Source organism: Phaethon aethereus (genome assembly GCF_964289735.1).
Source record: "Phaethon aethereus genome assembly, chromosome: 1".
Taxonomy (NCBI): domain Eukaryota; kingdom Metazoa; phylum Chordata; class Aves; order Phaethontiformes; family Phaethontidae; genus Phaethon; species Phaethon aethereus.
Genome location: NC_138575.1, coordinates 28,724,236 through 28,738,935, shown reverse-complemented (window position 1 = coordinate 28,738,935; position 14,700 = coordinate 28,724,236). Strand labels below are relative to the sequence as shown.

At 40.9% G+C, this 14,700-nt stretch overlaps 1 protein-coding gene across 1 annotated transcript in view; it reads left to right on the top strand.

Annotated features, from left to right (window-relative positions):
* MET (MET proto-oncogene, receptor tyrosine kinase) overlaps nucleotides 1-3,671 on the top strand; it is a gene marked incomplete at its 3' end in the record, with an annotated part of 72,334 nt that extends 68,663 nt beyond the window's left edge. Inside the window, exons 18-20 of the mRNA XM_082006082.1 lie at nucleotides 2,108-2,273; nucleotides 3,182-3,318; nucleotides 3,461-3,671. Coding sequence (XP_081862208.1) covers nucleotides 2,108-2,273; nucleotides 3,182-3,318; nucleotides 3,461-3,671 — 514 coding nt within the window. The remainder of the gene's footprint in view (nucleotides 1-2,107; nucleotides 2,274-3,181; nucleotides 3,319-3,460) is intronic.
* Between the last annotated feature and the right edge of the window lie 11,029 nt (nucleotides 3,672-14,700).

Here is a 14,700-nt window from a genome sequence, read left to right as displayed (position 1 = left end):
CAGGAACACAAAGAAACACCAGTGAGACCTCTTGACAGTAACCTTTCATTACATGAGTATGAGCTTACTTTGGCTCAGCTGCACACACCAATTAACATTCAAACATCAGAGCATGCGAAGAATCTTACTAGTGCCTGGGTAGTCAGACGGTTCAGTTCACACAAAGACTGATACAGGAGTTGCCGATACTATTATGCTGATTCATCACCTATGTTGTGAATTAATGAGATACAGGATTAAATGTTAGAGTTTATTTTTAGTATGTCATAATCTGGAACTCTGGCTGCAAAATGGTTATTCACCTGTGACATTGGATTTCTTATTCTTTTTTCAAAGGGTGCACACATGCTGCCGAACAGCCTCTGAAAAAGAATGTTTTCTTCCAGATGCTGTTTTTTAAGGGAGAAAAAAAGCCACAAGCAACATGATTTTCAGGTTTCCTAAGAAGACAGGAATTGGGTTACTAGATAAAAGTCCTGGTTGATCTAATCAAAGTCCAAATAGTGGCAAGAGGACATTCCCTCTGGCCTACTGTCTTTTCCTTGGGTGAGGAGGGAACAGCTATCAGGAGGTCTCACATTGCTGAGTGGCTGCTTTTGTACTTCTATATGGCTGAGCACTTCAGAGCCTGAAGAGCTGCTGCCCATGAGAGAAGGATGTAGGGTTGAAGACCTGCATTCCCCAGTGGCAATATGCAATCCAGCACTCAGTAGCACAGCCCCTGCCACAAAGGTGATTTCCATCAGAAAGGAAGCCAGGATGTAAATGCAGTCCCTGTGGACTCTTGACTCTATTCCACTATCCTGGAAGGCATGCAGGAAGCTGCTATGGCATAAACTGACCCCTGTTGACTCATCGAAGTTCCCTCCTACGCCCTTCATTGGTATTGGTTTAGTTATTACATCACTAAATCCAGCAGATGGTTATGTGCTATTCAGAGGGACTTCAACAGACCAAAGACTTGTCCAGACAGAAACCTCATAAATTCAAGGCAGGAAAATGCCATGTGTAGACATTGAGAGAGACAGGATTGTTTAGCCCAGATAAGACTCAGGGGGTCTTATCCATGTGTATAAATACCTTATATGGTAGAGTAAAGAAGGTGAAGCTGGATTCTTCTTAGTGGTGCCCCGGGACAGGCCAAGAGGCAGTGGGCACAAACTGAAATAGAGAAGATTGCATTTAAACATAGGACGACATGCTTTTATTGCAAGGATTACTGAACACTGGCACAGGTTGCCCAGAGAGGTTGTGGAGCCTCCATGCTTGCAGATATTCAAAATCCAACTGGTCATGATCCTGGAGAACCTGCAGTAGCTGAGCCCGCTTTGAGCGGGGCGGTGGTAGTGAACTAGATGATCTTCAGAGGTCCATTCCAACCTCATCTATTTTGTGATTGTGTGATTCTGTAGAGAAACCCAAAAGCAGGTGTTTGCTGTGGCTAGGTCTGCACATACAATGAAGAATAGGCTTAAGCATGCCAACACCCACGCTCTATCTGTTTTCTGACAAACACCAAGCTTAGGAGGAGCAAAGCTAGGGAGATCTTCTGGTGTGACTGAGCTGTAGCCTCAGCAGAACTTTCCTTATGCCACCATTCTTTCCCAGTAGAGACACCAAACACATCCTTAGTTACAGGACTACATTATTATATACAGGCAGAAATCGAGGTAATGATGGGTCCTTCCTTATCAAAACTGAGAGCAAATAGGGAAGATGATGCCTTCACTTGGAAAGAAAAATGAGAGGTTTCTAAGGATACGGAAGAAGAAGCAGCTGTGGAAGAAATGATGTAGCACTCAATCAGGACGTACAGGCTATTAGCAAAAATCTTTTTATACAGAGCAATTGCTTTAAAAGAACTGTAATTCAAATTATATTATCAAAACAATATCAGTAATTTCCTGAGTTCCTTCACTGTGTTAAATGGGTGTCAAATATACTTTGATGCACTTTTTGTTTCACTGTTGTATTAGTTAATAGATCCAAGATAAAGTACTGCCTTCCAAAGTCACAGTCTCAAAAATGCAAGTCACTCATTATAATCCACCATCACTGTAAATCTCGCCTGCTCAGTTGCAGATAATACTTTTTGTCATTTCTCTAGGTTGGATGAAAAATTCACTGTCAAGGTTGCTGATTTTGGTCTTGCTAGAGATGTCTATGATAAAGAATACTACAGTGTGCACAATAAAACAGGAGCTAAACTGCCAGTGAAATGGATGGCTTTAGAAAGTTTACAAACTCAGAAGTTCACAACAAAGTCAGATGTGGTAATGTACAAACATACTTGTATCACCTATTAATTTCTCTTATGTTGCCTGAGGCATCTCTCTAGTATTTAATGAATGGAGTAACTCCAAACCCAAACTTATATTTGAATCTAACTTTAGTTCACGTAAGAAGAAGAGACTGTTTCTACATCCAGAAAGGGTATTTGTCCCAATCACAAAGCAACAAGTTGTTAACCTGATTATCTGTTACTGCTCAGGAAAGAATTAGGAGTTTCATCCCACTCCAAGGGAAACTAAGGACATTCCAAGAAGCCAAGTTGGAGCTGAAGCCTGCTATAGGAGGGGTTCTGGAAAGCTTGACAAAACAGGTTAACTTTGAGACTCGTAAAATTTAATAGTTCTCAAAAAGACTTTACTTGCTTTATAAATACTTACTGACTGCCTACAGCAATCTCAAGCATTAGCTGTCCATTTATGAAGAAAAAAATTATAAGATGAAGTCATTAGTTGGCTGGATCATTTTGTATTTTAGCTCTTCTTTCAATCCAGTTTCAAATTAGCCTGTGATGCATAGAATTTTCACCACGTATATTCTCTTCAGTATGTATTTATACAGGGTTAGTCAGATCATCAGCTCATGTAAAAATTGGCAGAGCTCCATTAACCTCAAAAGAGGTCTGCCAATTTTTACCAGCTAAGTAGCAGGCCTATAGGCTTTTATTTTCTTTCATTTACTTAGTTGAGTTTCTCTGGCTCTAATTTAAGTGGCTCCTCAAGTCCCTACAGCATTTATTAGCCCACTTAAAAGAAAGCTGAATGCAGTAAAATAACTTTTCAAAGGGAAAATCCATGCATCTGAATGCTTAAATCTGTCAAACCATCTTCTAAAACTGGAATGTAAAGGCCTCCAACCCTATAACTTATTATTTATTTCTTTGTTTTCTTAGTGGTCCTTTGGAGTGTTGTTATGGGAACTTATGACAAGAGGGGCACCACCTTATCCTGATGTAAATTCTTTTGATATAACTGTTTACTTACTACAAGGAAGAAGGCTGCTACAACCTGAATATTGCCCTGATCCACTGTAAGTAAATAGTTTGCAACGCCTTTTGCAAATGCTGCTGATTCTGGTATTATAGTAAGTGAGGCTGTGGGAGAAAAGAGGGCTGGTTTTTTTCCTTTCTACATGATTTCATAATTGAACATTTCTTTTATTTGAATGGCAGGTATGAAGTGATGCTGAAGTGCTGGCATCCAAAACCTGAGATGCGCCCAGCATTTTCTGAACTTGTTTCAAAAATATCAACAATCTTCTCCACTTTTATTGGGGAACACTACGTTCATGTCAATGCTACTTATGTCAACGTGAAGTGCATTGCTCCGTACCCTTCTCTTTTATCATCACAAGACAACACAGACATGGACGTTGACACATGACGGGTATGTCTGAAATAGAGGAAAATCCGTTCTCAGTTGTATGAACAAAAAGCAAAACATTTTGTCCACTAGTTTTTACTGCCCGGTCTTTGTGAGAACACTGTTGCACATGTTTATGTTGTTGCCCAAGTTGCACTAGTACAAGGACATGAAATCATATTGTTTAAGGCTATGGGATTCTATAAACCATCACAGTAATTTCTGAGTATTTGGACAACTGCATCAATTTACCAAATGGAAACGTTGTGTACTCCCATCCAGAGCTCATTCCCACTAGCTCTCATTAACATGTGCTCAGACACAAGAACAAAGATTCATCATTAATGCCATGAAGGAGAAAGTAGAATACCAATCTGTACGGCTGGGAGGACTATTACTGTTGCACATACTTTAGGATAATGAGCAGTGCAGAAATGGTTTTCACACAAAAGGCTAAGACAAATAATGAGAGTTATAAGCATTTAAAATGTGTTTACCTCCCGCACAGTCCAAACTTTCAATTTTTGCACTACATCAACAAGGGTTCTTAGAACACAGGCAGCCAAGACAGCCAGCCTCATGAAACGTCTTAACAGAAATCAACATCAAAAAATGGTGTGCAGTAAAATAAGTATGTCAGCCTTGCCAGCCCTCTGGTGTAGTCAGACAGTACCCAAAAGGAAGGGAAAATCATCTAGCTTAAACCATTCCTAGTGTCAACTTTATTCCAACATTCAACCACTTCTTTGAGTCAAACAGCCTATATCGACAGACCCCTTGCTGAAAAATGCAAAGCCTCCATCTCTTTCAATAAAGAATTAATCTCTCTTGGAGAATAAAAACTTGAAGGCATCCATATGAAATGCCAGGCTAACCCCTGGGATGTAGTAATATGGGCAACATTATTCTAGAGAGGAAGAGGAGACAGGCAGGCTGGCAGCCTTATGGAGCTGCTGTCTGGTGAGTCACACAGTGAGCAGCTGAAGCTCTGCCACCTACCCTTGGGTGGAGCTGCCAATGAAGGTGAGTAAAGAGCGGAGGCGTTGCAGCCCCCCTTGACCTAGAAAGACACTGCCATGGCAGGAATGTTGGTAACGTCTTTGTGCCAGCCCTAAGGGGCGGAGAAGACCGATCAAAAGAAGAACAGCTTTAGGCCCCCCTAGCCTCTTCTTGGATCACGCAGCCCGGTGAATTATGATACCTACTTTTATTTCTAAATTATGACCAGAGAACAATTTTGAAAAGATATAGTAAATAAAACTTTCATTCATTAGGGAAGAGTACTACAGCTTTAGGGCAAGCATCACATGTCATTTCTGTTCCTGTGGAATTCTGTGCATACTACTGTATAGCTTGTTTAGTATAGGATAGAACTGGGTTTGTCGGTGTAAACACATAAAGTATTCTATTTTTATATTAAAAAAAAAGTTTATTTTTAATGACATTTACAAAGTTTGGTTAGGCCACAAAATACTGCACTGTGAACATTTCAGAAAATGTATGTCAACGTACATGATTCATAAATTGTAGCAACCTTAAAAAAATACCATGTAAATATTAAAAAGGAAAAGAACTGACTGTAAACACACTCCACCCTAAGTATAATATCTCCGTTGCTGCAAGCCAACCATTTTAAGATCTTCAAAGAGGGGTAGTGGAGATAAAGAACTGATATAGGGGAGATATATTGTTCTTGGGAGACAGTGTTATACCTGAAAGATTTATAATGAGGGCAGAGTGTGTAGGCAAACTACGAGCAGATAATATTCTATTGTGTTTCATCACCACTTTCATTTCAGAAACGAACTTTCATGTCTGCTGAGAGCAATACTAATTGTAGATTGCTCAAGGACAAAAGGCTTTGCTGCAGGCAAAAAAAAAAAATCATCTCTATGGTTGTTAAAACAGCTAAGGAAGTTTATGACACATAGATTTGGAGAAGATACTCCAAACTTGTACATACATGCTTGAGGAACGCTGCAATGTGAAACAGAGGACATTTTTACTATTTATGAACTTTTGCTTAATAAAATTAATGTTGTGTCTGGGACACCTGTAAGAATACGTGATTCTGGTAAAGATTTGATGTTAGTAAGTTCATGTATCTGCAAAGAGCTGAATGGTACTTATGTTTATAGTTGTTGTTATGACCTAATAAACATGTTATTAAAATGAATTATTGTAATACTTTATGCTCCGAGTGCTGTAATTACCGTTAACACTTGACTGTTAAGCTGATAAGTCTGTATGCTTTTTCTGACTAACATGAGAAGATCAACCTGTGGAACTGTGCAAGAGAGAGGAAACAACTCAGAAACATAAAAATATGGAGAGTGCACCAATAAACCAAACACACCGTTCATCAGCTCCTACCCATTCATACATCAGAGAAAGGTGCAGAATATTTGTCGGGAACAACTATGGCACAGTCTGTTTGAACAGGAAGTCTCTTGCCTAACGACAGGCTGCATCCATGCAGAGCCCTAAAATTCTTCATGCGCTTCGATTTGGGGGTGACATCCGAAGCTCGGAACTCAGGCGTCGTAAAGAGTACCCGCTTGGCCCAACAAGGATGCCAGCGCTTGCGTTTAGCATCCCAGCTCCCTAATCAGTCATCATCCAGAAGAAACTTCAGGCACCTGAACCTATCTATGTCCCTCATGGTTGTCCATCATGCCTTTCATCTCTGCGAGGTGTTTGGTATCTGTGACGCCTGAAGAGAGAAGGCATTGCAGTCCCTGGGGGTCTTGGTTCTTCTGGGGGAACAGGAGCCAGCCCTGCTCTTCTCCCAGGCATTTCCTCCCAGTTACGTTAGATGCTGCCCACTGGATTCACAAGTTCATTGCTGTGAAGCATCTTTTAAGCGGGTACCCCACAAACACTGCAGCATGCACTGTCCTGTGCCACTCTTGGGCCAGATGACACGACAAGCTGGTTTCTCCAGCAGCTCACCTCAGGGGGTCATTTTATACTTAACTCACACAGAAATATTTTAATGCACAAAGTCTCAGATGATTAAAACCAGCATTTATATGCTCTTGTAATTTCAAGATATCACGCAGACCACCAACAAAACACACTTTTTCCACACACATTTTCTTCTTAACAGAAAATGTATATGCTCAGTTTCAACTCAAAGTGTATTTTGGGGAAAAAAACATTGAAAATAGCAGCTGAGGATGAAAACATTCTGCTGTTGTGTCACAAGCCCGATCCAACTCAAAAGTCTGACATTCTTTATTCTAATTATTTACATCTAATTTATTTTCCAATACATTTTCAGGATTTCCCGGAAAAGTCAGTAAAATATCTCCAAGGTTTTACCACAGTCCACTATTATTAATGCCAGGGTCTTCAATCTAAACCTAAGCCTAACACACAGCCAAATGATGGTCTGAACTTAAATACCAGATTTGTAACACATTCCTCTGGTTACTTCTCATGATTTCTAAGGGATGCTATATATTGCATTTTTGAAAGGGTCAACAGAATCACAAGCTTCCCATGCTCGGTTTTTCATCCTAGTGACTTTGTTTATAGCAGGTACACCCCACAGCAGATCTTCAGCTGACTTACGCTGGCAGCTTTCCCCCCGCGTCAATATTAACAGTGGACGTGGCCCCTGGTCAAAACGTTGCATAAGAGATACGCTACACAAAAGCCAAGAGATCAAAAAATTAGGGAGGGTTATCCTCACCCCACAAAAATTTTCCTGTTGATTTCACACTGACTTTTTTTGGTGCACTATTAAGTCAAGCATTTTAAATAATTTGCCTATATTAAGGAAGATTTTTAATACATCCAACAATATTAAAGGTTTCTAAAATCAAGGCAAGAGGTACCCAGTACCTTTGGGTTGCTAAGGTTTTGCATATTGCTAATTTCCTGTCTCTGGTGTTAAATTCAATCATGAAGAATGGACCTCCATGCCTTATGTAAATAAATTAAGAGGAAAGGTACATTGCATTTTCTGTTACAGTGGCAGAAGCAGTACAGGTGAGCGACTGTAAAAAGGCATCAAAATTATTTTAAACCTAAACATGAAACTTTCCCTTCAGATATTTCATTTCTGGAATTCAGCCGCAATACTATATCACAGGAAAAGGTCAGAGCAGATAAATGAAATACAAATCCTAACAGGTTTTTTACTCACTAAACAAAACATCTATTCCTGAGAAATTCCAATTTCCATTATTTTTAACAAATAGGTCATGAACTGAATATTCCGAGCATCGAAGACAGACACAGGAAATCTAAGGATTTTGCCAGACCGATTAGTAAAAACATTTACAAGAAATTGTGATCTCATGGACAGCAGGGAGAATTCAGAGCAACTTGATTGACTCAGCAGACACCAGCCCGGAGGAACTCAGTCTCTCGCCCTGGAACTGGAACTATGTGCTCTGACATCAAACCTGAATTCACCTTTTGAAGTCCCCACCCACCTGCCAAGGCGCAAGGTGCAATCGCTTCCAGCGAGGATGCCAAAAGACTCTTTTTTTTTTCTGATTAAGGTCAAGCACTTGGAGCCACCCCACGACCTCCTGGAAGGACAGGGAGCAAAGGTTTCTGTTTGGTGAGGAACACTGCTTCCCTGGCTGGCGCTGTTATTAGCTTTGGTGCTTTCCTCCCCAGAGCCGGCAGCCGCCTCGCGGCACACCACGCCTGGGAGAGACCCTCAGCCCAGGGTAAACCCCCGCTGGACGGGGTCAGCCCAGGGGACCCTCCCGGCTGAACGGCAATCAGGTGCAGTCCAGCCGAATCAGGCTTAAACGGGAGACTCCGGCATGCAGACCACGCCGGGCGTTCAGTTTTTCAGTTCATAGCTTATTTGGGGCTAGCGGGAGGAGGAGGCACGTTTGGATTTCTTTCTTTCCCTGCTGTCACCTCATCTCTTCCTCCCCGGGGTCTGGAGTTGGCACAGAAAGCCTCGGGGCAGCAGACTGACCTTCTGGGTCTGCAGCCTTACCAGGCTCCAGAGTCCAACAAAGGAGCACGGTTGTAGTTAGGGATGTAAGTGAATATAGGCAGAAATTGTAGGTCAGGCTTGACAGGATTTTGTTTGCACAACCCAAGGCAGAACACCAAAGAAGGGCAATTTATTTCACCGGGTTTCCACGCGCTTTTCTCTTTCAGCAGTAAGTACTTTGCCACAGCCTAGTGCCATTAGGAGGCTCATTAGCACCTGCCCGACGTCTTCCCACATTCATTACAACAATTCAACAAGGAAGTCACCCTCACTCAGGCCTCTGAGGCTCTCTGCGTTTCTACAAACGCTCTGTATTAACACTTGCCAGAGTTCTAACCACCCAGCGCACGCCCAGCCCCTCTCTGGTACAAGCTGAATATCCTCCTTTAGGATGTGAAAAGTGTTATTGCCAAAACCTTTAGAGTGCGTGACCAAACATGGGCACCTCAGCTGCCATGAGGTTGCAGCTCACTGGGGCACTTGGCGTGCTTTGCAAGTGCGACAAAACTGAACACAAATGCTAAAAATACAGTTTGAGTTTTCATGAGGAAGGAAGAAAGACCTTCAGACAACAGCGGTCTATCTTTTCTACAGCTCAGAAAAAAATAAAGGCACTTTAAGACAGACAGCGGAACCGCAGCCTGTTGGAGATCATGGTGCGGAATTCATGGCAAACACGTGCGATGATGTGACAACAAAAGACACCCTAGTCAGCAAGTGGGACGTAACATGGAGTGAGTCACATCCAACTCGAATAGTATGCTAATGGTTTTCTTAAGAAAAGCTTTCTTAGAAGAAGTTACTGCTACAGGAAGGGCAACCATCTTCAGAAGTCAAAAACACTCTCACTGTATAACTTTTTGTAGAGAAATGTAATTATCTGAATAGCTTCTTCATTCATCTTCAGTTACTGGAAACGGATCTATTGCAATTAGCTTGTCTATTAAACTACTAGCCATGCCTAAGTAAAATACCTGCCACCTGGCCACAAGAGCTATAACAGGATTTGAAGGATTTCCCTCAAAGGTCAACAGCTCAATAGTTGTAAAACGGCTCCAGCGTTGCTTGCATGCTCCGTACACCTCTGAGCACCATACTGATGCAGTTACCAGCAGAACGTTTGACCAGCAGCTCTCAGGCAGATGAGAAAAGGGTAAAAGTTTGGCAGGCCCACGCAGTCCCCATGAACATTGAATCACGTCACTAAAATGATGAAAACAAACTCACCTTGTTGACAAGTGTAAACCTGGGCTGCTGTATGAAATGCAGGTAAATAAAGGGCATCCGTGTCAGGACTATTTCTACTTCTTTTTGTGAACATTAAGTTTACTCAAAAATACTCTGGAAAAATGCTTGTACATCTCCAACGACAACAATAAAATATATTTGCTAGGTATCCTGACATGAATTTGTAGCAGCAGGGTTTTCCTAAGACCATTACAAAAAATACAAAGTAAATTATTTTAAGTTGTTTAAGTCTATGTCATATGTCTAGGAGAATAAACGCCTTCAAAATATATCTGCCAGCCTATTTGGATAAACAGAGGAAATTCTCTTCTGTCAGCCTTTCTGGGCATCTTGACACAGGCTTTGTTTCTGCTCAAAGCTGAGTTGGTTGGGGAGGAGTCCGGGGAAACTGATTTTGGATTATTTGGCAGAAACTAGAGTTCTCTGCAGTACTTGAGGGTTCTCCTGTCCACCTGAACTGATTTACCAAATACTTCATCCTTTTTCTTGTCTCTTGTATCTTCACACTACCAGAAGGTATCGCGATTATGGAGGTTCTGTGTGCAAATATCTACCCAATATTATTTTCTGCAGACAATCCTGAAGAGGAAGATAATGCCTGGATAGTGATGATCAATATAAACAAAACCTTATCGCTGCACTGAACAAATCATTATCAACACAGCACTTTTCCCATGCACCCCCTTCCAAAATCCCTATAGTACTTACCACGACTGTATTAAAATTTATGTAGTCCTATATTTTAGTGCATAAAACCTTGAATGGTGTGAAAATAGTAACTTCGTGTCAGGGAAATTGGTGTCCTCGAAGGTTAACGGCTCATACTGAAAGCCAGTAACAAATGTCGTTCCTTAATGAAATGCTTGGTTTAGATGATATTTGTCATACTGTACTTATGCACCGGTCTGCCAAGCAGGTATTATAAAACAGACTCATTCATAAAGCACAACATACAGGAGCAACAGTCTGGTATTTTCAACTTGAATTCAGATTAGCAAGGTCTTATTTCAGTGAAAACAGAAAATAAAAATCAAAAAAACTTTCTTTACCACCTGAATGAGAACAGCGAAACTGTGTCCATCGCTCATAAATTCAGCCACAATCAGGAAATTAGAGACTGCAATGAGATCAAAGGATTTTACTGCTCAAGGTACCCGACACTATTTTCTACAAGTTTAATATCGCTCCTCTCCACCTCCTTACTTAGTTATGTACTACCCCTAACAGCTAGGTCAAGTTTTATGAGGAGCATTTCTCAAAGCTGGAAGAGCTTTCTCTGGAAAGAAGCCATCTGTTTGAAGTGTTCGGCTCCTTCAAGATCTGAAATGCTTCCCAGTGTTTTTTTTCACTTCCCAGATGTATTCAGGTTCCAAATATCTAAGCCTAAAGTGACAGACTTGCACAGTTGCAAGGGAACTTCTATTTAGTGGTAAAGCACAACTGAGAGGTAAGCTGTGTCAGTCAGATATAGGGGATCTGAAGGAGGAGGCTTTGGCTTATCTATGTTTTGCAATGCCAGTATTGTATTTTTCATGTACGTGAAACGTATCCACAACTTCAGATGCTTACGTTGTGGAGTGGGTTTTCTTTAGATACCAACTGCATATATAATACCTCCTCCCACAGAGCCAAGCTACATTTAGAGAATATGAGAGATGTTCCTTAGCCTACAATAATTTATACTTCAAGACAAGGGAAAACTGATAAAATGCTGTTGAAAAAGAGGCAAATCCATCCTACCTCTGTGATCAGCTGAGATAACATCAGTACATTGTCCAACATGAAGGTATTATCCAGTAACAGGGACCACAGCATACAGCTCAAAAATCAATCACTCTGGAGAGGACTGGTTAAGGAAATGTATATCAAAATTACTCCTGATTAGGAAATACTGAAACATTGGGAGAATTGCCTAATAGAAATGTCATCGTAAAAGCCTCCTTGTTTCCTTTCTTGATGCTTCTAATCAAACACTCCTTTATTTAAACAGCTAGTGACAATTTCAGCCTGCTATGGTAATACCTAGCGCCAAGGCCTAAGGAGGAAAGCTGACCAGAGAATGAGCAGAAAGAACCAGTTTTGGAAATAAGTTTTCCTTTGTAACTATGCTAAGAAGAAGTAGAATAAATAGTACTACCCAGTTTGGAGACAGTGCTTTTCATCAATAAATTTCAAAGCATTTGCACAGAAATATAGGGATGGAAGAAATGTCAGGAGACCATTTCATCCATCCCATGTCACTAAGATAGGGTGAACGCACCTAGGCTGCCTTGGCAAACATTTGTCTAACATTTTCTTTAAAAAAGACACCTGTACAAGCTACAAGGATTTCAAGGCTTCATTATTTGTACAGTGCTAAAGTTCTCCTGGATTTCTTTTCTAAATCTTCCTTGCTGCAACTTGAGACCCACCCCCTTTCTTTTTACCCCAACACTGGCTATATAGTCAACAAATGAATGTCATGTTATTTATAGAAAGTTTTTAAGCAAAGATGTCCCATCTTAACCTCATCTTTTCTAAGCTAAAAGGTTTTTTTTCAACCCTGAGTCATATCCTTTATTTTCTAAACAACTTTCTTCTTGCTGGTTCTTCCCAGTCTATCCACATTTCTTAAGTGTGGTGCCAATGATGAACTCGGTACTCTCAAAATATTCTACTTTATAGAGCAATTAGGTCAGCAGCTCTGTTGCTCATGGCTAAAGAAAGCCACCAGTGATATAATCCAAGTTGTCTGGAAAAGAAAGGTACTACAGCACATTATGTGCTTAGAGGTTTTATCCACAAACAGATGTAGATTGAGGACTAGGGCTGTAGGTGCTAGCAAGGAATATTAATAACTTGCTTGAAGATCTTTCTTGTTATACAAGTTAGATGGGTCTGCAATTCTCTGAGTCCTCTCTTTTTTAAGTATATAACCTACATTTGTCTCGGGACAATGCCCCTTCCCTAACTAATTCTTTTGTGATTACCTTAGCTGAACCACTGCAGTCAGGGAAGCTGCTTCACCAGGAGGACAGCTTTCGCTCAAAGAGCTACGGCAACGCCAGGAGCAGGAACTCAAGTCAGTGGGAACCCTAAGCCTTCAATCCCTTAGTCTGTGTCACCCAGTGAAAAGAATGATAACTCTTCCTATTTTTGAATGCATATGTATTCTGTTGTTTCACACTTACTTTCTCTCTATTTTAACTAACTTTGATCAATGAACTTTGAATAACTTGCATAATCCAGCCAGGCAGTGCCAGAGAAATAGAGATCTCTGGCTTCTAAAAACAGCGCTGTGAATCAAAGAATTTCTTGAGCACTTATTCATGAGATGGGTCAGGCAGAAACCAGGCCAAACTCCGGGAGCAGAGCAAAAGCTAAGAGCACAAAAGAGACATTGTTTGTGGTGTAATAGGAAGTTATGATATTTGGAAAGATGGAAACATCAGACGTCGGTAGGTAAGGGAGGATGTGCACCGAGGCTCCGTGCTTGCAATGTTATACTAAGACTATTGCCAATCTCTCCCTCGTGTCAAACCCCTCACATGGAAAAGTGCCCCGGGGCCAGCCCGGGAGGTGCCTCTTTCTAACAAGTGCTCTCTGAGGTCGCTTGCCCTGCCAGAGCTCCACCATGACTGCAGCCGGTGGGCGAGGGATGCAGGCATATCCCCCTCAGACTGGTGAGAGAAGAAGAAATTTCTTTGTCAGTGCTTACACGTGCACTGGTAACGGCTTATACTGTACAAAGACTGGAATGGCAGTAAAAACTCATCCATGCACTCATTGAACATCAGCTCCCTCTACTGTAAATACATCGGTATATGTTAGTCTGCCACCCCATCATCTCCCAAAATGGTCAGTCTTGATAAAAGTACTACTCTGAAGCACTGAGATTAAGATCACTGGAAAAACGCATCCTACAGAACCGACAGACAGAAAGACAGCATGGATTTTTCTTTTCAGTTCTTGTGGTTATGATAATTGGGTTTTCAATCTTCTTGTATGCTGCAAATATCCATCTCTAGTTTGTCTCAAAACTAGAATAAATTTCATGATCTTAATCTAATATCCTACAAACAACTGTAGACTACAGTCTACAGAGCAGTCTGCTGCAGTAACTGCAGTCTTGCCTTTATTAGTCACAATATTAATTTCTGAGAGAAAATGTAATGGCGTGGACCCTAACCTCTGCTGATCATTATCCTACTTACAATGTTTTGTCTTCCTGAAAAGGTTAAAATTCTGACAAGTCTCAATAGCTGATGGCTGTGCCCATCCATACTGAGGGCTATTCTTAGTTCCAGCAGAAATCAGAGACGTTTGCAGCACAGCTCAGTAACAGTCCCATTAACTGATAAGATTTACTCAAAAATATGACTCAAAAGTACAGAAATTGTTGTTCAGTCCAGACTGAATTCAACTAATATTTTAAGCCCAAAAATACAAGAGGTTGGCTTTTTTCAGCGAAAGGGAAATATTTTTTTGTTTTGAAATTGATCTTATTTTTTTTAATGTTAGACTAAACAAAAGTTTAATTTCAAATTAAACCAGTGCTCATGGTTGTACTTGGCATGAAATCCAATTAAATGATCAAAGTATCAAAACTCAGCCAAAAGATCAAGGAAGATGAGGAGAGCAGAGAGGCTCTGATACTTGCCCAAGAATGGATAGACAGAGCTTCCAGTGAAATTTTAATGTAACGGAAAGCACAGGCTAGATCAGAAAGAATCCAGACACCTGGAGAAGTAATCAATAGCCTATCCATGAAAATGTCCCACCTATTGATTGTAAAAAAGGAGCAGGAAGAAGATGTTAAAGTTGTAAGACAAGGATGGAGAGCTGAGTGTTGAG